We start from the raw sequence: 23,143 nt of genomic DNA on the forward strand, positions 1-23,143 counted from the left end.
CACTCAGCAACAACTAAAACAATATGTGTTAGCAATGTTATTCTCAAAGTCAATCCAAAACAGAGCAGCTACCAGGAAGGATATTAACTCTATCCCAGGCAAAACCAGGACAGCGTCCGCCCCTTATTCTATACCATCTACCTCATGCCCAGGTCTTACACTTTTCCATAAATCACCACCATTTTCCTGTCTTTCATATATGTATATATGCACACAGATATCATTCCCTTAGTCCATGGCCCATCCCACTGAAATGTCCCTTGAGTTCATTTAGTCCATGACTTTGGGCTCCGTCTCTTGTAACTGTCTTTCCCGGCAGGAGACGTGATGTGTGGTGTTGACTTGTTGCGTGCTGCATCTGGAGCTCACAGCTGGTGTAGCCGGCATGGCCCATGCCCATCATCTGTGGGTTGAAGATGTCGATCTCAAGACAATTCCCGGGTGCCAGTTGCTGCAGCCACTTCTGGTTCCATCACTTCTGCACTTTGCTCAGTTTCATCAAAGTTCATTCTTCATTAATTTAGGTCACTCTCACTGTAATACCGTAGGTAGAGCATATAGTGGTAATTTAGCAATAAATATCATATCATTTGATTCATTGGCCATTCTCACCAAAATCAAATCCCCTTGAGGAACACATTGATCATCCCCATCCTCCCGCATCACCCACCAAGTGCACTCAGGGCCTTTAAAATAAAGAAATCCAACAGATAATTTTGCCTTTGCCTGTGTCAGGAATATCCCAGACTGTCTTCCTGAACATATTCAAATCCTCAAATGTTACCTAACCAGGTGGCCTTTGCCAAATGTGTATCCCGACTTTTGAAGGTCCCACCACCCATGGCTCTCAGTGTAGTTTATAGCAGTCCGTTGTATTGTTTCATTTTCCCAGAGGCTCGTGCATGGTAGGGGATGTGATACACCCGCCCAGTGCCATGCTCTTTGGCCCAGGTGTCTATGAGGCTGTTTTGGAAATGAGTCCCACTGTCTGACTCAAATCTCTCTGGGGTGCCATGTCGCCATCAGACTTGCTTTTCAAGGCCCAGGATAGTTGTTCAGGGCGGTGGCATGGGGCAGAGGGTGTGTTTCCAGCCATCCGGTGCTTGCTTCCACCGTTGTGAGCACGTGGTGCTTGTCTTGGCGGGTTTGAGGGAGTGTGATAGAACCAATCTGCCAGGCCTCCCCGTATTGATATTTCAGCCAACGTCCTCCATATCAAAGAAGCTTTAACCGCTTGGCTTGCTTAAATGCAGCACACCTTTCACATTCGTGGATAACCTGTGCAATAGTGAACGTGGCCAAGTCCACCCCCTGGTCACAAGCCCATCTATATGTCGCATCTCTTCCTTGATGGCTTGAGGCGTCATGGGCCCACCAAGCTATGAATAGTTCACCCTTACGTTGCCAGTCCATGTCCACCTGAGCCACTTCAATCTTAGCAGCCTGATCCACCTGCTGGTTGTTTTGATGTTCCTCAGTGGCCTGACCCTTGGGTACGTGGTCATCTACATGATGTACTTTCACAACCAGATTCTCTATCTGGGCAGCAATGTCTTGCCACAGTTCAGCAGCCCAGATGGGTCTACCTCTGCACTGCCAGTTGCTCTGCTCCCACTGCTGTAACCACTCCCACAGAGCATTTGCCACCACCCATGAATCAATATAGAGGTAAAGCACCAGCTGCACGGGGGCTCACAGCCGGTCCCGGGTCACCCCTGCGCCTGTGATTTCACTTTGGGGCACATTCCAGAGCCACCAGACAGGCAGGGGTTGGGAGACGATATTGGAGGGAGGGCACAGACAAAGCGCTGTAGCACCTCCAGGAGAAGCACTTTCCACTGCCACAGGCTGTGACGTGGGCGATAGCTTGGCTCCCAGCGACACTCATCCTCACCCAGGGAGAGGAAGAGGAGTGCTGTGCTTTGCACCGCCTTCAGTGAGCTTTGCCTGGAGGAGAGACTCTGTGATGGGTGGCATTGAGTTCAATGCTCACAAGAACATCCTCTGTAGCTGCAGTCAATGCTTCAGGTCAGTGCTTGGAACAAGAGGGGATGGGGACACACAGCATTTCCCAGGCTGTGTCACGCTGCCTTAGTGTCTCTCCAGCGCTTCCCTCGGCACTGAACCTCTTTTCCAGCACTTCCCCATAGTCCTGGTGCCTCCCTGGACACCGGAATTCATCCCCAACCCAAGATCTCACAGCAGCACTGGAAGCGGTGTCTGACGAACCCCCAGATGCGGTGCAGGGCTGGAGCGTGGCCAGCCGGGCTTGTCTGCCGTGGGGCGGGAGGTGTTCCTTCCCCACACAGCGCCATTCTCTGGTGGTCTTGTTGAAGCAAGGAGGGCACTGGCCCTGTGGCTCTCTGTGCACAGCCGGAGGCGGTGACTCCTTGTTAAAACAACCGGCTCGTAACACATGAATTAATAAGCCCCACGGCCTCCCAGCGTGGCTACTGTGTGTGCCCAAATTGGTGCCCCAGGAAGGAGGCACAGGGGATAATAGGGTCCGGGTTTAATGCAGCAAAGATGCTTTTTCCCCCAGCACTGCTTTGCTTTTTTCAGGGCTTTGTTTTCCACCCGCTGGAGCAATGCCGGGAACAATGTCTATAAAATCCCCGGCACTTCACCTGAAATGATGCGGCTCATTACCAAGTACGCCTACACCGGCACAGTACCGGTCACGGCCGACAATGTTGAACGTTTGCTGATAGCAGCCGACCAGTTCAACGTCATGGGCATCGTCAGACTGTGCTGCGAGTTCTTAAAGTCCCAGCTGTGCTTGGAGAACTGCGTTGGCATCTGGAGATTCACCGAGTATTACTACTGCCTTTATTATTGACTTTATTATTGACCTGCGAGAAGACGCCCATGCTTTCATCCCCCATCACTTGGAGGGGGTGACCAGGGTGTCGAGAGAGTTTCTGCAGCATTCCGTCAAAGACCTCCTGTGTGTCATGCAGAAGGAGCAGCTCCGTGGGAAAGAAGAGGCCGTGTTTAAGGCTGTTCTGCAATGGATGGCTCACGACCCACAGAACAGGAGGCAGCAGGTTGCAGTCTTGCTGGGCAAGGAAGAGTGGAAGGGGGGACAGAGGGCATTTATTTAAAACAAAGAAAGTCTAGGTTATTCTTAGCTTAGAAAAAATAAACTCAGCATTTTTGACAGTAAGGACTTTGCTTGAAACTTTTGAAATCCTGCCTTCACAAGGGTATAAATTTGAAGTTCATATTCACTGTACATACACGCCACTCACCCAAATCCCATTGCTTGTTAGCACGCGCATGGTTTCCGAAGGCACACACACTGACACTGACACTATGGAAATGATCAGGTATGTGTTGTCTATGAGTGCCCAGGCCACAGTTGTGTGAGGCATTGCACAAGCATCGGAAATCCTTGCCCAAAAGAGTTTGCAAACCACCCGTTCCTTTCGACTGGGCTCGAAAGGGGGACCATCTTGCATAGGGGAGGATGGCACATCGCTCTCATGTTCTTGAGGCAGTCCTATTCGAGTCATGGTTTCAGTCAGAGTCCTTCCTGAACGATCATTGCCTGGGAGGACAGCACCATAAAGGCAGTCAAGTGCCTTCTGGGCCACCCCTGGGGACAATTCTCGGCCTTCGAGGATAACATCATGAAAACTTTCCAACTGCCCATGCTGTCCCAGGAGAGAGATTGGGACACAAAGTATGGAATTACATGAGTGATTCTCTGTTCACGAGCACGAGTGGTCCCAGTCAAATTGGGACACCCCAAATGCAGTTTCACACATGGTTCTTATACCTTTAGAGCATTCAGGTACAACACAATTTGAGTGATGGCTACGTAACACGCACACGCAGGCTGCTGTTTGGCAAAGCAACTCTCATGCTGTGGCATCATCATCCACCTGCTGCTCTCCTAATGGAGACGTCCCTGGAGTCGGTCTTGCTGCAGTTCCTTATCTCTGATGCCAGATGAGGGGAGGGTTTCACAGGGGTGTCAGAGGGGCTGGGAGGCTGGCGTCATCCGCGCAGTGCTGGAGTATCCTTTCTTCTTCAGGCTGGGGGCTGTCTTCTCCTCCCGACAATGAGCTGGGTCCTGTAGTCATGCTGACTGAACCATGGCTATGCAGTACCCAATAGAAACGCTGTATATCTTAAGAAAGTTCATACAGTTTCGTACTCTAAAAAGTAATTGTTACAATAGTTCTGGAATGAGATTTTCCTAACAGTCCCTCCTTTTCCTTTCACCGTCAGGGTCACACTATACTCTTCATTATTTAAGTCGTAAGTCAAGTTCATAAGGTAATATTACACTGTAAACACACCCATCTAATTAGAAAGCAAAACAAGAGAGTGAATACAACCACCCAAATCCTTTCAGTTCACAGTCCTGTTCCTAAGTCTGGGAGCCAAGAGGTTAGCCACCCAAAGAGATTTAGGGGAGATCCCTTCCCTATTTCGTGTAATATTTTTAAATGAGTCTTTCTCTTGTTTCTCTCAGTTTTGTTTTTCTGGTCTTGACTGACATAAAAACCCCAGCAGCTCTTATTCAAGAACGCACCTACTCTGTCCTGTACTTCTAAAAGGTGCTCTAGAGCTAAGCCATTCTATATTACCATTTTTGATAATAATTTGATTTCTTCCTCTAAGGCTGTCATACTGCCTGCCCTCATTAATGGCTTTTTCTAATTCTCTTGGCACAATTGCAGTAGCCCTTTCTAGTTTTGCGGTCCTTCGCTGTGGGATAAAATCTGATACAGACAGGTGGAACTCAGTGCCACATTATCAAAGGCATTTATGAAAGGCAGGTCCTGCTTGACTAACCTGATCTCCTTCTACAACGTGGTCACGCGCTCAGTGGATGAGGGAAAGACTGTGGATGTTGTCTATCTGGACTTTAGTAAAGCCTTTGACACTGTTTCCCACAGCATTCTCCTGGAGAAACTGGCTGCTCATGGCTCGGATGGGCACACGCTTTGCTGGGTAAAAAACTGTCTGGAAGGCCGTGCCCAGAGAGTGGTGGTGAATGGAGTTAATTGCAGTTGGCGGGCGGTCAGGAGTGGTGTCCCCCAGGGCTCAGTGCTGGGGCCAGTCCTGTTTAACCTCTTTATCAATGATCGGGATGAGGGGATGGAGCGCACCCTCAGTCAGTTTGCGGATGACACCAAGCTGGGGGGGAGTGTTGATCTGCCTGAGGGTAGGGAGGCTCTGCAGAGGGATTCGGACAGACTGGACCCATGGGCCAAGGCAGACTGTAGGAGTTTCAATGAGGCCAAGTGCTGCGTCTCACACTTTGGCCACAACAACCCCCGCCAATGCTACAGGCTTGGGGATCAGTGTCTGGAAAGCTGCTCACAGAGAGGGACCTCTGTTGTTGGTATAGCAGCTGAACATGAGCCAGCAGTGTGCCCAGGTGGCCAAGAAGCCCACTGGCATCGTGGCCTGTATCAGGACTAGTGTAGCCAGTAGGACCAGGGAGGAGATTTTCCCCCTGTATTGGGCACTGGGGAGGCCGCATCTTGAGTACTGTGTTCACTTTCGGCCCCCTCACCACAAAAAGGACATTGAGGCGCTGGAGCGTGTCCAGAGAAGGGCAACGAAATGGGTGAGGGGTCTGGAGAACATGTCTTATGAGGAGCGGCTGAGGGAACTGCGGTGGTTTAGCCTGGAGAAAAAGAGGCTGATTGGAGACCTTATCGCTCTCTAAACATATCTGAAAGGAGGTGGCAGAGAGGTGGGGGTCGACGTGTTCTGTCAGGTAACGGGTGTTAGAACAAGAGGAAATGGCTTCAAGTTGCGCCAAGGGAAGTTTTGACTGGGTATTAGGAAGAATTTCTTTACTGAAAGGGTCATCAGGCATTGGAATGCGTTACCCAGGGCAGTGGTGGAGTCCCCATCCCTGCAGGTGTTTAAGGGTCATGTAGTTATTGTGCTGAGGGACATGGTTTAGTGGTGGGCTTGTCTGTGTTAGGTTAATGATTAGACTATGATTAGATCTTACAGGTCTTCTCCAATATAGGAAATTCCATGATAGTGCGATTCTGTGATGATGGCGCTGGGACAACTTTCCCGGGGTGTCCAGTGAGCACAGGCACAGCCCAGACCCTGCTCTGCTGGTCCCTCATGTCTCTCGCAGGAGCCCGGCTGTGCCAGGACACTGCTATGTGCCCCCACCCTGCACACTCCCCCACTTCAGCTCTTCCCTGAGGTTTTTCCTCTCTGGGGCACTTGCCAGCCCCGCCAGCCCACACCCTCCCTGAATCTGGACACCTCCTGCTCTCTCCCAGCACAGACCAGCAGAGCAGCCTCATTGGCAATGGTCCACCCAGCCTTCATGCTGAGGAGATAACCACCCCAGGCAGCTTGCAGCCCCCCGTGCCAAACGTCCTTCCCAGGATGGCATGAGAGAATTGGCCCAGGGCACCCTCAGGAAGGTCCTTTGGCCCCAGGGACAGGGCAGCCTGCCGTGAGCTGTCCCACCAGAGCAAAGGGTTCCTCTTTCCATGGCTGCCCTGCACACACACGGTGCCCTGCTCTTCTCCTACCACAGCCCATCTCCCCTCAGAGCCTTTTCCTGAGAGAGCTCATCCGTGCTGGCCTGGCCAGCCACTCCTGCACCCCTCCCCAGGCGTCCTACAGCCCCCGAGCTGGTGGTGCGGCTCTGCAGAGCTGGGGGCTGTGGTGCCCAGGGCCATGCTGGTCAGGCTGGGAGGCAGACCCAGCTTGGGTGGCTCCTGCCCCCTTCACCTCAGCACACAGACGTGGCCCCTGCACCTCCAGAGAAGTTCTCGGGAAAAGGATCTCAGACAAACAAGTCAGTGCAGGGCCCTTCAGTTTTTTAAAAACAAAGAGAGAACAGTTTCTTATTTACACAAAGTCTGTGGCTCCCACAACACAGACAGATCCTGACATAGCAATAGGATAAAGGATGATTCTTCACTTTTATTGACAGCATTAACAAAACCGAGAAAAGCTAAAAAACAAACAAAGGAAAGGAAAAAAAGTACTAAAGACGGTCTGGGCCTGTAATGAGTTACATCATGTGTGATATGTAGAAGATGGGCAGTTCATTGCTGCTTCTGACAAGATACCAGTCATCAGTTTCCACAGGGCATCCCTGAGTTCCTGGTTCCTCATGCTGTAGATGAGAGGGTTCACTGCTGGAGTCACCACTGAGTACAGAAATGACACCAACAGGTCCAGAGATGGGGAGGAAATGGAGGAGGGGTTCAGGTAGGCAAACATGGCAGTGCTGATAAACAGGGAGATCACAACCAGGTGAGGGATGCCCGTGGAAAAGGCTTTGTGCCATCCCTGGTCCGAGGGCATCCTCGGCACAGCCCTCAAGATCTGCACATAGGAAAAGAGAATGAAAGCAAAAGCCCTGAATGCTAGTAAGACACTAAGCACCAGAAGCCCAACTTCCCTGAGGTAGTCTGAATGTGAGCAGGAGAGCTTGAGGATATGGGGGATTTCACAGAAGAACTGGTCGAGGGCATTGCCCTGGCAGAGGGGCAGTGAAAATGTATTGGTCGTGTGCAGCACAGCATAGGGAAAAACACTGCCCCAGACAGCTGCTGCCATGCGGACACAAGCTCTGCTGCCCAGGAGGGTCCCATAGTGCAGGGGATGGCAGATGGCAACCTAGCGGTCATAGGCCATGATGGTGAGAAGAGAAAACTCTGCTGAAATGAAAAAGACAAACAGCAAGGCCCGTGTAGCATATCCTGCATAAGAGATGACGCTGGTGTCCCAGAGGGAATTGGCCATGACTTTGGGGAGAGTTGTGGAGATGGAGCCCAGGTCAAGAACAGAGAGGCTGAAGAGGAAGAAGTACATGGGGGTACCAAGAAGACCGAGTGGATAAGGTCCTCTATAGACAGATTGGAGTAGGCTCACATTCACAAGCCCTGGTCCTCAGAGGGAACTTTAGCCACCCTGATAGCTGTTGGAAGGAAAGCAGAGCAGCGCACAGGCAATCCAGGAGGTTCCTGGAACACATTAACGATTACATCCTTATCCAAGTGACAGCAGAGCCAATGAGGAGAGGTGCCATGCTGGACTTTGTCCTGACCAAGAAAGAGGGACCCATGGGGAATGTCATGGTCAAGGGCAACTTTGGCTGCAGTGACCTTGAGGTGGCAGAGTCTGGGATCTTTAAGGTGGCTAGGAGAGCACACAGTAAGCTCGCTATCCTGGACTTCAGGAGATAGACTTTGGCCTCTTCAGGGACCTGCTTGGTGAACTACATTGGGACAAAGCCCTGGAAGGAAGAGGGACCCATGAAAGTTGGCTAATATCCAAGGGCTACCTCAGCCAAGCTCAGGAGCAATACATCCCGTCAAAGAGGAAGTCAGGCAAAGACAGCAGGAGGCCTGCGTGGATGACCAAGGAGGTCCTGGTCAATCTCAAAAAGGAAAAGGAAGCCTACAGAGGGTGGAAGCAAGGACAGGTAGCCTGGCAGGAATTGTCCGAGCAGCGAGAGATCAGGTTAGGAAAGCTAAAGCCCAGGTAGAGGTGAATGGGGCCAGGGGCATGAGGGGCAACAAGAAAACCTTCTATAGGTATGTGGGTGACAAAAGGAAGATTAGGGAACACGTGGGTCCACACGGGAAGGAACCGGGAGACCTGGTCTCTCGGGACATGTAGAAGGCTGAGATACTCAATGAATTCTTTGTCTCAGTCTTCCCTGGAAAGGGCTCTAACACTGCCGTTGTCCTCTCCCAGGCACTTCCCAGCACTCCCCAGCCCCTGCACAGCTCTGCCCACCTCCCCTGCCCTCTCCCCAGGACAGCCCAGCCCAGCAGCCCAGTCTGGACTGGCCCCACAGCACTGCCCGCCGCAGGCTGATGCAGAGCTCTGGGCACTCACCGCACAGCCCCAGCTCCTCCCAAGGGCACAGCAGCTCCTGGGGGCAGACAAGGAGGTCAGCCTGCCCATCAGCCCCGGGGCTCGTGCTGGCGCCGAGGAAACGAGGAAAGAGTCTAGTCACTCTCTGCCTCTCCGGAATTCATGTTGTGCGTGATCCCCAGCCCTGACTGAATTTGCCCCCTTCTCTCCCCAGTCAGCCCCACGCCCCAGGACAGCACAGCAGTCCTGGCCCTGGGGTCCCCTCAGGAACCTCCTGTGTCTCCCCACTCTCCCCTCCCTGTGCCTGATGAGGCCCTGCTGACTCCCTCGGCACTGCAGCGTCCTTGTGCGTGGACACATTGATTCAGTGCTTTATATTGGTGGACTTCACCTTGGAGGGTGTTTCACCTTTGGAGTCTCCATCCGTTCCAGTCCAAGGGCAAGTGTTGAGTCCCTAATCCCGCCTCTCCTCCCCCCTAAAAAATGCATTTCCAGAATGTCCGGTATATGCCGTCAGTCCTCTCATACATGAAGAAGACTGAGGAGATAATGGGAGCTCATGGACTGTCTCCCCTTCCATTGGGCACCAAGAAGAGCGCTTTTAAATCCAGAATATTTGGTGCAGTGGAACCCAATAGTACCATCAGCTTAGCTCCAGAAATATTGAAAACACAAGAAGAGACTCATTAAAATATTGATTCCTTGAACGTGTTTTTGGAAGGAACTTTGGAGGAACAGTCCATCCTTCAGGCACTGCACTTGGGAGGTGCCCTTTTATTGAAGAGCTGTTATCTGTCAGGCCACACCTGAAACAGTGTTGTGCAAGGGTAAGACACAGTAGGATCAAGCCTAAAGACAAGCAGTGTAAACTCAGAAAAATATCTATAAGCAGGATTATCACAAGAGAAAAAAGCAGGCTCAGAGCCTAAGATAAGCCTTGGGCAATGTGCATGGAAGGGGCGGCAGGTTATTTTCGGTGAAACAGTGTCCATTGGGCCTGTTTGTGTAGGGCATCCTTGAGCTCCTGGTTCCTCATGCTGTAGATGAAGGGGTTCATTGCTGGAGGCACCACCGAGTACAGAAATGACACAACCAGGTCCAGAGATGGGGAGGAGATGGAAGGGGGCTTCAGGTGGGCAAACACTCCAGTACTGATAAAGAGGGAGACCACGGCCAGGTGAGGGAGGCACGTGGAAAAGGCTTTGTGCCGTCCCTGCTGTGAGGGCATCCTCAGCACCGCCCTCAAGATCTGCACATAGGACACCACAATGAAAACAAAACACCCAAAGGCTAAACAGGCACTAACCACAATCAGCCCAACTTCCCTGAGGTAGAAGTGTGAGCAGGAGAGCTTGAGGATGTGGGGGATTTCACAGAAGAACTGGTGCAGGGCATTGCCCTGGCAGAGGGGCAGTGAAAATGTATTGGCCGTGTGCAGGAGAGAATTGAGGAACCCACTGGCCCAGGCAGCTGCTGCCATGCGGACACAAGCTCTGCTGCCCAGGAGGGTCCTGTAGTGCAGAGGTTGGCAGATGGCAATGTAGCGGTCATAGGCCATGACGGTGAGAAGGCAATACTCCCCTACAATCAAGAAGACAAAGAAAAAGAGCTGGACAACACATCCCCAGTAGGAGATGGTCCTTGTGTTCCAGAGGGAATTGGCCATAGCTTTGGGGAGAGTGGTGGAGATGGAGCCCATGTCTATGAGGGAGAGGTTGAAGAGGAAGAAGTACATGGGGGTGTGGAGGCGGTCGTTGCAGGCGATGGCGGTGACGATGAGGCCGTTTCCCAGGAGGGCAGCCAGGTAGATGCCCAGGAAGAGCCCAAAGTGCAAGAGCTGCAGCTCCCGTGTGTCTGCAAACTCCATGAGGAGGAAGTGGGTGCTGGAGCTGCTGTTGGACATTTGCTGCCTCTGGGCAGGGGCACCTGTCCAAGGAGGGAAACAGAGTAAGTCAATGCAGACTTCTGTAAGAAAAATGAAAGCCATTTCCCGTAGGCTCTCTCTGCATTGCCCACAGCCCCACAGGTCAGAGGAAAGCGGGGACACTGGTTCCCATGGACACACCGGCAGGAGTGGATGAACAAGATCAGTGTGGGACTCTGCAGCTGAAATTCCCATCCCAGGGAGGCTGACAGCAATAAAATGTAACATTAAAGGAGACACGTGGAGAAACCAGGAGAAATCCCGTGAGGGTCTGGCTGGGAGAGTCACGGGGAGAGGCAGCCGGGCACTCAGGACAGCGTTACCCTCACCCTGCTGGGCACGCCACCGCCCAGACACTGATCATGCAGGGCAGGTGCCCTCAGCCCCACCGCTGGGCAGCAGCAATGGGGCACGTGGCAGGAGGGATTCCCTTCGCCTCTCCTGCTGCTCTGCCGGGCACAGAGCTGACTCCCACCCCAGAGCCCATGGCCGTGAGGGCTGAGGGCTGTGCTGGGTGGCTCAGGGAAGGCATCTGCACTGCAGGGGTGGCTGGAGGTGCCCCTATCTCCCCTGCAGCAGGGCTTCCAGGAGCAGCTCCCTCCTTCCCAGCCCATCTCCACTGCCTGGAGCTCTCCCTGCCAGCAGCCTTTTCCCTGCCCCCACGTCTCTTCCCTGCCAGTGCTCGCAGACCCCATGGCAGCCCCCGTGTGCCCAGCTCTGCCCTGCAGTCTCTGCGTGTGTGCAGGGGCTAAAGGGCAGGTCCCACAGACCCTTGTGAGACTGGAAAGGGGATGCTGGTGCTGTCTGTAGCCCCCAGAGCTGGAAACCGAAGACACAGACTCAGGAAAGCTCCTTATCTCTACAGGGATCCCTCCTTTGATCTTTCATTTGAAAGTCCTCTTGGACATGTGCCACTGCCCACCCAGCCAACCAAGAGAAGAAACAGCAAAAGAAATTTACCTTCATATTAAGGGAACTCCATCTTGAAAAGTCCCTCCAGGAATGACCAGAGGTCATCTGGAGGTGTAAAGAACCCTGACCCACACAGCACCCTCTTCAAGGTGAAGGACATTGCCCAGCCAGGGGTCACTCCTTCCACCCACAGCTTCTCCCCACAGAAGCTACGTGGGACTTCTCTGGGCAGGCGGAGAGCTGACCCTGGCAGATGGCAGAGTCCCTGCCCGGCACACAGCCCCCGGGGTGCAGGGACCCTGCTGGCAAGGAAAGCCCTGCCCATCCCTGCCTGCACACCCACCTTCACAGCCCTTTGGCCATTCCTGGGAGAAGGCAGCTGTCATGCCCTGATCCTCTGATGGTGAAGCAGGGAAGCCCCAATCTAGAGAATGTCCTCTTCTTCCACAGCAGAGAAGTTGTGAGCGTCCTCCTGAAAGATCTCACGGGCTGTGGGAGGTGCCAGCTTTTGGAGATCTCTCCAGCTACTGCAGCTGCTTTGCTTTGGGAAGAGCTCTCCCCCCATTCGCCCTCAGCATCCTCCCTCTCCAGACTGCCTTCAACCTCTCTCTGCCTCCCTGCTCTGCCCTCGCTGCCTGCAGGCAGTGCCCTCAGCCCTGCTGCGCTGTGCAGAGGAGCTGCTCCTGGGCAGAGCTGTCTCTCTGCAGTGCTGCCCGCTTGCCAGGACCTCCCTCCGTCCCAGCAGCCCGGCCCAGCTCAGCAGCAGAGGACCAGCTGTGGCTTTCTCTGCCTCCTCCCCACACTGCCCCAATCCCTCGAGGTGTCCCTGCGCCTCCAGGGCTGACAGCTCCTCCAAGGCAGCGGGGTCTCTCCTGGGGAGCAGAGTTTGAAGCAGAATGCAGTCATCACCGAGTGTCCCTCTCTGAACCCTGGACGGACTGATCCCTGTGGTGGAAAGTGCTCTGTCAGGGTGTGCGGACCTACAGGAGGTATCCGTGTGCCCCTCTGGAAACCCCCATTCCTGCCCCATTGCCAGGCAGGGCACGGAGGCAGTGACAGGCCAGGGATCATTTCCACCAGTGCAGGGCAGGGATTGAGCCAAGTCAATGAGGCATCTCTGCTCTCAGCAGTGTTCCTGAGGCCGGAGGGACATTCAGTTTCTCCAGTGCACCCCACAGACCCACCAGAGGGAGGATTCCTCTTGCCTCAGCTCAGCTGCCCTAAATCGGTGTGAGCTCCTTCTCTGAGCTGCCATGTGAGCAATGGAGACAGAGGCCAGGAGGGAGCTTTTCCGATGCAAACACCGGGTGACATTTGAGGTGCCAGAGGTGGTTCAGGACACGTGCAGGGAACTGCATGCTCTAATGGAGCAATTGTGAGAGATAGGGCAGCATCTGGGGGCACTGGTGGGGAATCCCTTTGGCCAACGGAAAACATAGAAGATCACAGAATCACAGGACCACAGAATCACAGAATGGTAGTTGTTGGAAGGAACCCTTGGAGATTGTCTAGTGCAACCAACCTGCCAAAGTAGGGTCATCTTCAGCAGGTTGGACAGCAATGAAGCCAGGCGGCTTTTGAATATCTCCACGGAAGGAGACTCCACAGCCTCTCTGGACAGCCTGTTCCAGTGCTTTGGTGCCCTCAAAGTAAAGACATTTTTCCTTGTGTTCAGATGGAATTTCCTGTGTTCCAGTTTGTGCCCGTTTCCCCTTGTCCTGTCAGTGGGCAGCACAGAAAAGAGTCTGGCCCCATCCTCTTGACACCCGTCCTTTAGATATTGATAAGCATTGAGGAGATCCCCTCTCAGCCTTCTCTTCTCCAGGCTCAACAGACGCAGCTCTCTCAGCTGTTTCTCATAAGAGAGGTGCTCCAGTACCCTGAACATCTTTGTAGCCCTCTACTGGACTCTTTCCAGTGGTTCCCTGTCTTTCTTGAACTGTGGCGCCTAGAACTAGACACCATACTTCAGATGTGGCCTCAGCAGGGCAGAGCAGAGGGGGAGGATGACCTCCCTCCACCTGCTGCCCACGCTCTTTTGTAATGCACCCCAGGAGACCATAGGCCTTCTTGGCCACCAGGGCTGGCTTATGGTCAACTTATTGTCCACCAGGACTCCCAGGTCCCTCTCGGCAAAGCTGCTTTGCAGCAGGTGAACCCCCAACCTTTACCGGTGCATGGCATTTTTCATCCCAGGGTGCAGGACTCTACATTTGCCCTTGTTGAATTTCATTATGTTCCTCTCCACCCAACTCTCCAGCCTTTCCAGGTCTCGCTGACCAGCCTGCCGTTTCCTGGGTCCTCCTTCTTGCCCTTTTTTAAGACTGGCGTGACTTTGGCTTTCCTCCAGTCCTCAGGCACTTCTCCTGTCCCCTGTGACCTTTCAAAGATCATAGAATCATAGAATGGTTTAGGTTTGAAAGGACCTTAAAGATTATCAAGTTCCATCCCCCCTGCCATTGCAGGGACATTTCTCACTAGACCAGGTCGCCCCAGGCCACGTCCAGCCTAGCCTTCAACACCTCCAGGGATGGGGCCTCAACAACCTCTCTGGGCAACATGTTCAAGTGCCTTACCACCCTTAAAGTGAAAATCTTCTTCCTAATGTTCAATCTGAACTTGCCCTCTTCCAGTTTAAAGCCAAGATGATGGAGAGCACCTTTGCAATAATATCTGCCAGGTCCCTCAACATTCCCGGGTGCGTCCCTTCAGGGTCCATGGATTTGTGGGTGTCAAGTTTGCCTAAATGATCTCTAACCCTATCCACCTTGACCAAGGGAAAATCTTCCCTTTTCCAGGCTTTTTCTCTTCCTCCAGGGTCTGGGATTGCTGAGGGCCGGCTTCAGCCTTCCTCGCTCCATCCCTACATACTCCCCCAATTTTTATATACTCCTCCCAAGTGGCCAGTCCCTTTTTCCACTTTCTGTAAACTTCCCTCTTGCACCTGTATTTTTTCCAGAAGGTCCTTGCAGATTTTCTGCCTCCTCTTCCCAATTGCTTATTCCTAGGAATGCACCGATCTTGAGCTTGGAGGAAGTGGACCTTTTCTATTAACCAACTCTCCTGCACCCCCCTTCCTGCCAAAGCCTTTGCCCATGGGATTCCTCCAAGTATGTCTTTGAGGTGTCCGAAGGCAGCTCTCCTTAAGTCCAGTTCTACTTTTTGCCCTGCTTCTTCCACACAGGATTCGGAACTCCACCATCTCATGGTCACTGCAGCCAAGGCTACCCCCAGCCTTCACATCCCCAACTAGTCCTCCTTTATTTGTCAGCAATATGTCCAGCAGCGCACCTCTCCTCGTTGGTTTCCCCACCAACTGTGTCAAAAAGTTCTCATCAATGCTCTGCAGAAACCTCTGGGACTGCGTGTGCCTGGCTGTGTTGTTTCTCCAGCAAATACCAGAATGGCTGAGGTCCCCCATGAGAACCAGGGCCTGTGACCATGAGGCTATTTCCAGCTGTCTGTAGAAGGCCTCATCAATTCAGGCATTTCAGAGAGGTCATCAAGCATGCAGGTTTTCCTGGAGGAGAGCGAGAGGATCCATCACAGTCGTACGCACCGTGGAGGTGGTTGGCTTTCTGGATATCACCTTGGGAGTCCACCTAGGAATATTTGTCACTGTTCTGGTTGGCCGGGCTTATTCCCCAGTAAGCTGTGATGGCATGAGCATTGTCCCCTTCACCCCAGCCCCAAGTCTTCTGGATTCAAGCCCGCCTCACCAAGCTGGCCAGCCTGCTGCCAAAGATGTAGTCTATGTAGTCTAAATCAACCCTCTTTTGCCTTAAAACATCTACGCATAGCCCTGTCGCAGCAGGCACTGCCCAAAGGGCAATGATGCCACACTTGGTTTGTCAGCAGGCAGTGCTCGGAGCCAGGCGCTGCTGCCTGCCACAGGGCCTGCACACCCTCATCCCACAGGCAGAGCATTCAGCGGGGTCTCTCGGGGGTGTCCCATCCCAGCTTCTGCCTCCCCTCCTGCTTGGAACCCCCCAGGCTGCCCCTCCTTCCCCCTGAGAGGCCACCATGCCCAGCACCCGGAACCAGCGACTCTGTGACATCAGCCCCGGGAACAAGGGCACCGCAGGCACTGTGAGGACTGTGGGCAATACGTCGGCTGCTGCACTGGTGGTGACGACCCCTCGGCTCTTCCAGCTGCAACGTGCCGCCGCTGGCAGTGATGAATGTGCTCCCTGTTGTCGTCCTGACGGCCCTGTGCTGGGCCATGAACAGCACATGGGACAGCAGTGGGTAAACGGCCTGAGGTTCTGAGAGGGAGCTTGGGCAACACTTATGGGCTTCACTGGAGGGTGCCTGCTTGTCCCCTGTGGCCACTCCACAGCTTCCAAAACCCCACATGGGAGCCTGAGACCCTTGCCAGCACCCAGGATGCTGGCCCATCTCACCAGTGGGGCTCAAGCAGAAACAGAGGCAGGCGTACGCACACCCCACAGGGTTCCCTGGCCCTGCTGTCCATGCAACACCTTGTGGGGAGGGGAGATGGCTGACCTTCAACCTGAACCACAGCAAGTCATTGAGCAGGACAGTCATGAGCTTCTAGTGACAGAAGGACCTGCAGGCTCCAGCCCATGGCTTCCGACTATGAAACAGCACATGTGGTGGGTGGCACAGATGTCCAGCCAGGCATCTGGCCCTGGACCATCAGCATCCAGCCTGGAGAAGAGAAAGCTCTTTGGGAGACCTTATAGCAGCCTTTCAGTATCTGAAGGGGGGCAACAGGAAAGCTGGGGAGGTACTTTTTACAAGGGCAAGTAGGGACGGGACAAGGGGATTGCTTTCAAACTGGAAGAGGGGAGATTTAGAATAGATATTTGGAAAAAAATATCACTGTGAGGGTGGTGAGACACTGACGCAGGTTGCCCAGGGAAGCTGTGGCTGCCCCATCCCTGGAGGTGTTCAAGGCCTGGTTTGACAGGGCTTGGAGAAACCTGGTCTAGTGGGATGTGTCCCTGCCCAGGGCAGGGGGGCTGGGACTTGGTGATCTTTAATTTCCTTGCCAATCTAAACTATTCTATGAGTCTATGATTCTACAATTCTACTCACACCGCTCAAGCTGCACCATCTATTTGATGCTGTGCACTTCCCATACTGCCTCTACAGGGGCAAACACTCACAGAATTTTGCTGCTTCAACCAGATTAAACATTTTCATGGTGTTTTCCGTATGCTCCAAATCCAGATTTACTGCACTTCAGTGTTCCATTGGTTCAGAGTGTCCAGAGACCCAGACCAAAAGCTGCATGATGTGTCATTGCAGTCACCACCATCACCCACGAACCTTCCACTTCAACTGCAGCGCGTGGCCCTAAGTTTACAGACCACGGAATGAAGTTGATATGAGGCAGTTCCTCCAGACAGCTTCCCAGAGAAAACACTGTTTGAGTCCAGCCAAGGGAGTGTCAGGGACAATTCCCTGAGTCAGCCAACCAAATATTAAATGAACACAAGTTATTTGTTGACGGAATTCCATGTGCAGGATCAAGGACTGCCTTCAGTCCAACAGTACAGTTCCCTTATTCTTACTGTGGTTTGGAGCACGCTGGCCATTGCAGCAAACAATAGACGCTCTCCCCTACCTCTCTCTCCATGGACAGGAAGAAGAGAAAAATACTTATGAACTTAGAAGAAAGTCTGGTACTTTAACACAATATTAATAACAAAATAAAAAAGAAATAATGACATACATACTGAACTGGATCAAACTCCCAGGATGATAATCACGTCACCAGCAGGCCTGGGGAAAGTCCCCAGCTCAACTCTGGGATGGATGAGAACTGCATTCAGGAATGCACAGATAGCAATCAAAGACAGACAAACAGCCAGAAACCTCCCAAGACAACAGCCATTGAAGGAAAAAACCTGACCCTTTGATCCCTCAGCTTTTATACTGAGCATGAAACAGATGGGATGAATTACCCTGATGGTCAGTTTGGGGTCACCTGTCCTGGCCCCTCCTCCAGACAGGTGCGACTCCTCTATGCTCTTCTGTTTCTGACCTTCCAATGGGGCAAAGAAACAAGTCAGCTGGCCTTGGGTGTTATACCAATAAGTAGGAGAAAGAGAATTCTGCATACCATTCCTCGGCATACATTACAACTAATCAGGTTTTATCGGTCTGAACAGTGTCACCACAATATGCTGTTAATTTCAGAGAGTTCAGTTAGTTCAAAGTGGCTCAGCTGCAAAGTAAAGTTGCTGAACAGAAGAGGGGTTCTGTTTCACCTCAAACCAGCACAGGTGGGCTGTTCTTTTGGGAGGGTATAAGGAGAATAAAAGAGAAGCACTTGTGATTTCAGGGAATGATAAAAGAAGCAAAGGATGCTGTTGGCTGTCTTTACTGATGGCTCCTGTTGTACCAAATGAAACCCAAAGACCACCAGAGCCTTTCCTGTGGAGCTGCTACCCAGCCGCACAGCCCCTGCCCTCTGCCATTGACAGCGATGGAGTCACTGCGAAGGTGCAGTAGAAGAAATGAAACAGTTTGTGGTGCTGCAATGGATGGGCACATAGTTCTCAGTACAGACAGGATGGAAGGCTCAGGGGTGGGGTTCCCTCTTGTGGCTCCATCTCTGGAGAGAGAGGAGCATTAGGAGGGCTTTGGAAGAAGCTGCACAGGTTATGGGGAACTCATTGGCAAAAGCTCAGAAAAACATGGCTTTGTGTTTGAAGAATTAGTGAAGACAGAGAGTCATGAGTAAAGCTTGGGCCAGCACGGGGTGGGAGTGAGGTGGGGAAGCAGGGGTGGTGGTTGAAATCTGTAGAGAAACAGGCACAGGCAGAGGAAAGTGTAGGACAGCCTGTGGTCAGGATGCACGACATCCCCCCCACCCCGCCCCAGCAGAACTGAAATCCTTGTCCTTTCCACAATGGCTGTGGACTCTTCCACTGGAACCCCTGAGAGAACTCCAGTTCCTCACAGACACACTGCTTCGCTGCCTCCTCACCCACCCTCCAGACAGCCCGAGACGTTTCCTACACACACTCCCTCATCTCACCGCTCCAAGGAAGAGCCCTGAGCATCCCTTGAAGGAAGAAGTCCCCATTGCCAGGGTGTGGGGGTCAGCGCTTGAATATCCTGCTTGATGAGACACGGCAAGGGCTTTCACAGACACTTTCACATTTCATTTCCAACTGGAAGCAGTGCCTCTGGCTTTCTGCTTCAGGGACAGTCAGGGATGGCCCTCAGTGGGGACCGCTGACGCCCTCAGAACCTTGGAGGCTGACTTGCACTGCTCTAGAGACCACTTCAATCCACCCTCAGTACCTGCAGTTCAGGAACTGGGCACCAGAGGGCTCATTAACATGCAAAATGCCATAACGAGCAATGGCTCTGGGCATAATTTTCTTATTATACAATTCTGCTGTGGTTAATTAGAGAGATTTCAGAAGTGAAAAGGTTTCAATAGTAAATAATGAGAAGAAAGGATTTATTTTTCTTACTTTTTTTTTATTTGTCTGCTTAATTTCTCTGTCTATTGATATCAGCAATTTCAAATGACACTGAAACTGGACCTCTCCAAACAGAGTCTGACTGAGTAGGGCAGTCAAGACCCTGTATGTCAGACACTCTGTGGGCAGCCTTTGTCCTCACCTCCAACCCCGCCTTTCTCTCATCAGCCACCTGGGACTTACAGCACCTTTCCTCAAATCTGAGCTTTCTCTGCTACACTCTGGAGTTGCAGGTTTCAGCCCTTTGGCACCAGTTTCCACCTGTTTCACTTGGGGAATGAACTGCACCCAGACACAGAATTTTCTTTGCAACCCAAAAACAAGCCCAAAGGAAGGCATGGTTGAATAGAAAAATACAATATACAAAATGCAAAATACACTCCTCTGCTGTACATTAAGTCCACCTTACCTCCGCTGAAGTCCACTCTCCACAGTGGATAGCCTTAGACCAAAGGAAAACACATTTTTGTGCCAAACTGGGATCCCACGAACACCAAAGCACTCCCTGCCCTGGACTCGGTTCACATGGGCTCACAGCGAGTCACACGCTAAGGTCACGAGCTCCCTCCATTCACAGAGGGAAGCAAAGAGACAAAATGAACGGCATGCTCTTTTGAAGGGGTCTGGGTTACGGGAACATCTCCAAGCAGACTCTGCAACATCCGCACCCACTCCTTGCCCATCCTCCTCCAGCGATGGACAGCTTGGGTGCAATTGTCCAGGCTTCCTTTTCTCCCGGAGGGAGAGAAATCAGTTGTCTCAGCTGAGATGCTTTGGCCTACCTTGACTGTCCACCAGCTCCAGCTCCACAACTACCACTTGTAAAAAGTCCCTCTCCAGCTTTCCTTTAGGCCCCCTTCAGCTACTCGGTCTGCTATAAGGTCTCCCGGAGTCTTCTCTTCTCCAGGCTCAACAACCCCAACTCTCTCAGCCTGTCCTCACAGCAGAGGTGCTCCACCCCTCTGATCACCTTTGTGGCCTCCTCTTTTCCCACTCCAACAGATCCATGTCCTCCTTATGCTGGGGCCCAGCAGCTGGATGAAGCACTGCGGGGTCTCCCCAGAGTGAGTAGAGGGGCAGAACCACCTCCCTCGCCCTGCTCGCCATGCTACTGGTGATGCAGCCCAGGATGCGGTTGACATTTTTGGGCTGCCAGCACACATTGCAAGCTCATCTTGAATTTCTCATCCACCAGCACCTCCAAGTCCTTTTTCTCAGGGCTGCTCTCAAGCCATTCTTCACCCAGCCTGGATTTGTTCACAGGATTGCCCTGACCCACATGCAGGACCTTGCCCTTGGCATAATAGAACTTCACGAGGTTTGCACAGGCCCACCTCTCAAGCCTGTCCGGGTCCCTCTGGATGGCATTCCTCCCCTCCAGAATGTCGACCGCTCCACACAGCTTGGTGCCATTGGCAAACTTGCTGAGGGTGCACTCCATCCCAACATCCATGTCACCAACAATGATGTTAAACAGCACCAGACCCAATACGGACCTCTGAGGAACGCCACTCGTCACTGCCCACCATTTGGACAGGGAGACCTTGACCACAACTCTAATTTTCTTTCCAGTGGCTGCTGTGTTTCAGATTTGGTAGGAAAAGAATGTCAGTAATGCATATTGTTTTAGTTGTTGCTAGGTGTTGTTCATATTTTTCAAGGACTTTTTTTTCAGCTTTCTGTAGAAGCTCAAAAGGGCCGAGAGAGAATGATGGAATGGGCAATGAAATATTCCATTCCACAGAAGTCATGCTCAGTATTTGGATGGGTTTAACCAGGGGGCGGGTACGTGCAAACGCTGCTCGGGAAGGCACCAATTCACTGAGTGGTGACAGTGACTTGTATTGTCATTAGTAGCAGTAGTAATATTGTTGTTGCTGTTGTTGTTGTTTTCCTTTTCTGTTATTGTTCTATTAAGCTCTCTTTACCTCAACGCATGACTTTGGGTGTTTTTTTTTTGTTTGCTTATTTGTTTTATTTCCCTTTCCACTCTTTTTCACCCTCTTCTCCCTTTCCTCCTGGGGGAAGGGGGAGAACTGCACCGGTGGGTGCATGGTCCTAGCTGCTGGCTGGGGTTAAACCACGACACCTGTGCTGAGGGCTCCAGAGCTGGAGGCAGCACTCCATGTGGGGTCCCATGAGAGCAGAATAGAGGGGCAGAACCACCTCCCTTTCCCTGCTGGCCATGCTTCTTTTGATGGAACCGAAGACACGGCTGGATTTCTGGGCTGTGAGTGCACATTGTCAGCTCATGTCCAGCTTTTCATTGCCCCATACCCCCGGGTCCTCCTCAGCGGGGCTGCTCTCAATCCCTTCATCCCCCCGACCTATACTGATATGGGAGGTTGCCCCAACCCGTGTGCAGGACCCCGCACTTGGCCTTGTTGAACTTCATGAGGTTCAAATGGGCCCACTTCTCCATCTTGTCCAGGTCCCTCTGGATGCCATCCCATCCCTCAGGCAAGTCAACAGCACCACTCAGCTTGGTGTCTCCATCTTGGGTGATTTCTCACTTTGTGGGGCTCCATTCCATGCCCACCCCAGGCAAATGCTGCTTGTGGAGAGCCCAGGGGATCTCCAGGAAACTCCATTTCCCCCTTGAGAATAAAGTTGTCTGTCACGGCTTGTATGTGACAACCTTGGCTATGTCACTCAGTGACCAGCCATTGCTTCCACTGTCACTACATGCTGACGAGTGAGTCCTAAATCCAATCCTCGAGCTCTAAAAGAACCCAAAAGCAACAGTCCTTTTGGGGATGCCATTGCTCAAGCCTTCTCCTGAGACCAGCTTTAGAAGTAAGGACCAGTGTTTCTGCATAGCACAAAGTAGATCCCATTTTGTTATAGGGATGCTGTGAGAGTTTCAGTCCTGACCTGGTGTTAGACACTGTTATAGAGGCACCAGTGGAGAGATAGTGGGTTAATGCCTCTTTTGAAGTGGAAGGCATCGAAACCTTTCTGCAGGAAAAATCTAAAAAAAAAAGTAAGAATGAAAGTAAGAATGAAGAGAAGAAAGAGAGCTCAGGACTGGCGTAGAACATCCTATGAGTCATCTGTGGAGAGAGATGGTAATTTTACTGCTGCTTAGAAGGTGACCATGAAATCAGTTTCTGAATGGAATCTTTGAGCTCCTGGTTCCTCATGCTGTAGAGGAGGGGGTTCACTGCTGGAGGCACCACCGAGTACAGAAATGACACAACCAGGTCCAGAGATGGGGAGGAGATGTTGGGGGGCTTCAGGTGGGCAAACACTCCAGTGATGATAAAGAGGGAGACCACAGCCAGGTGAGGGACACACATGGAAAAGGCTTTGTGCCGTCCTTGCTCTGAGGGATCCTCAGCACCGCCCTCAGGATCTGCACATAGGACACCACAATGAAAACAAAACACCCCAATGCTAACCAGGCACTGACCACAAGAAGCCCAACTTCCCTGAGGTAGGAGTGTGAGCAGGAGAGCTTGAGGATGTGGGGGACTTCACAGAAGAACTGGTCGAGGGCATTGCCCTGGCAGAGGGGCAGTGAAAATGTATTGGCCGTGTGCAGGAGAGAATTGAGGAACCCACTGCCCCAGGCAGCTGCTGCCATGTGGACACAAGCTCTGCTGCCCAGGAGGGTCCCGTAGTGCAGGGGATGGCAGATGGCAATGTAGCGGTCATAGGCCATGACAGTGAGAAGAGAAAACTCCGCTCCGAGCAAGAAGAAAAGCAGAAATACCTGTGCAGCACATCCCAAAAAGGAGATGTCCCTTGTGTCCCAGAGGGAATTGACCATGGCTTTGGGGAGAGTGGTGGAGATGGAGCCCAGGTCGAGGAGGGAGAGGTTGAGGAGGAAGAAGTACATGGGGGTGTGGAGGCGGTGGTCGCAGGTGATGGCAGTGATGATGAGGCCGTTTCCCAGGAGGGCAGCCAGGTAGATGCCCAGGAAGAGCCAGAAGGTTAAGAGCTGCAGCTCCCATGTGTCTGCAAATGCCAGGAGGAGGAAGTGGGTGATGGAGCTGCCATTGGGCAT

General features: G+C 52.4%; 1 protein-coding gene and 1 pseudogene across 2 annotated transcripts in view; both read right to left on the reverse strand.

Annotated features, from left to right (window-relative positions):
* LOC309685860 (olfactory receptor 14C36-like) overlaps window positions 1–23,143 on the reverse strand; it is a 94,566-nt pseudogene extending 71,423 nt beyond the window's left edge. The window contains exon 1 of the transcript in view: window positions 22,384–23,143. The product of the transcript in view is annotated as an olfactory receptor 14C36-like (transcript). The remainder of the gene's footprint in view (window positions 1–22,383) is intronic.
* On the reverse strand, window positions 9,800–10,735 carry LOC309685841 (olfactory receptor 14J1-like; the record flags this gene model as incomplete). The annotated part of the gene is made up of 1 exon (XM_082501545.1): window positions 9,800–10,735. The coding sequence occupies one exon, from the start codon at window positions 10,733–10,735 to the stop codon at window positions 9,800–9,802; it is 936 nt and encodes a 311-aa protein (XP_082357671.1).

This window comes from Vanellus vanellus, assembly GCF_965231255.1.
Source record: "Vanellus vanellus genome assembly, contig: HAP1_SCAFFOLD_89, whole genome shotgun sequence".
Taxonomy (NCBI): Eukaryota; Metazoa; Chordata; class Aves; order Charadriiformes; family Charadriidae; genus Vanellus; species Vanellus vanellus.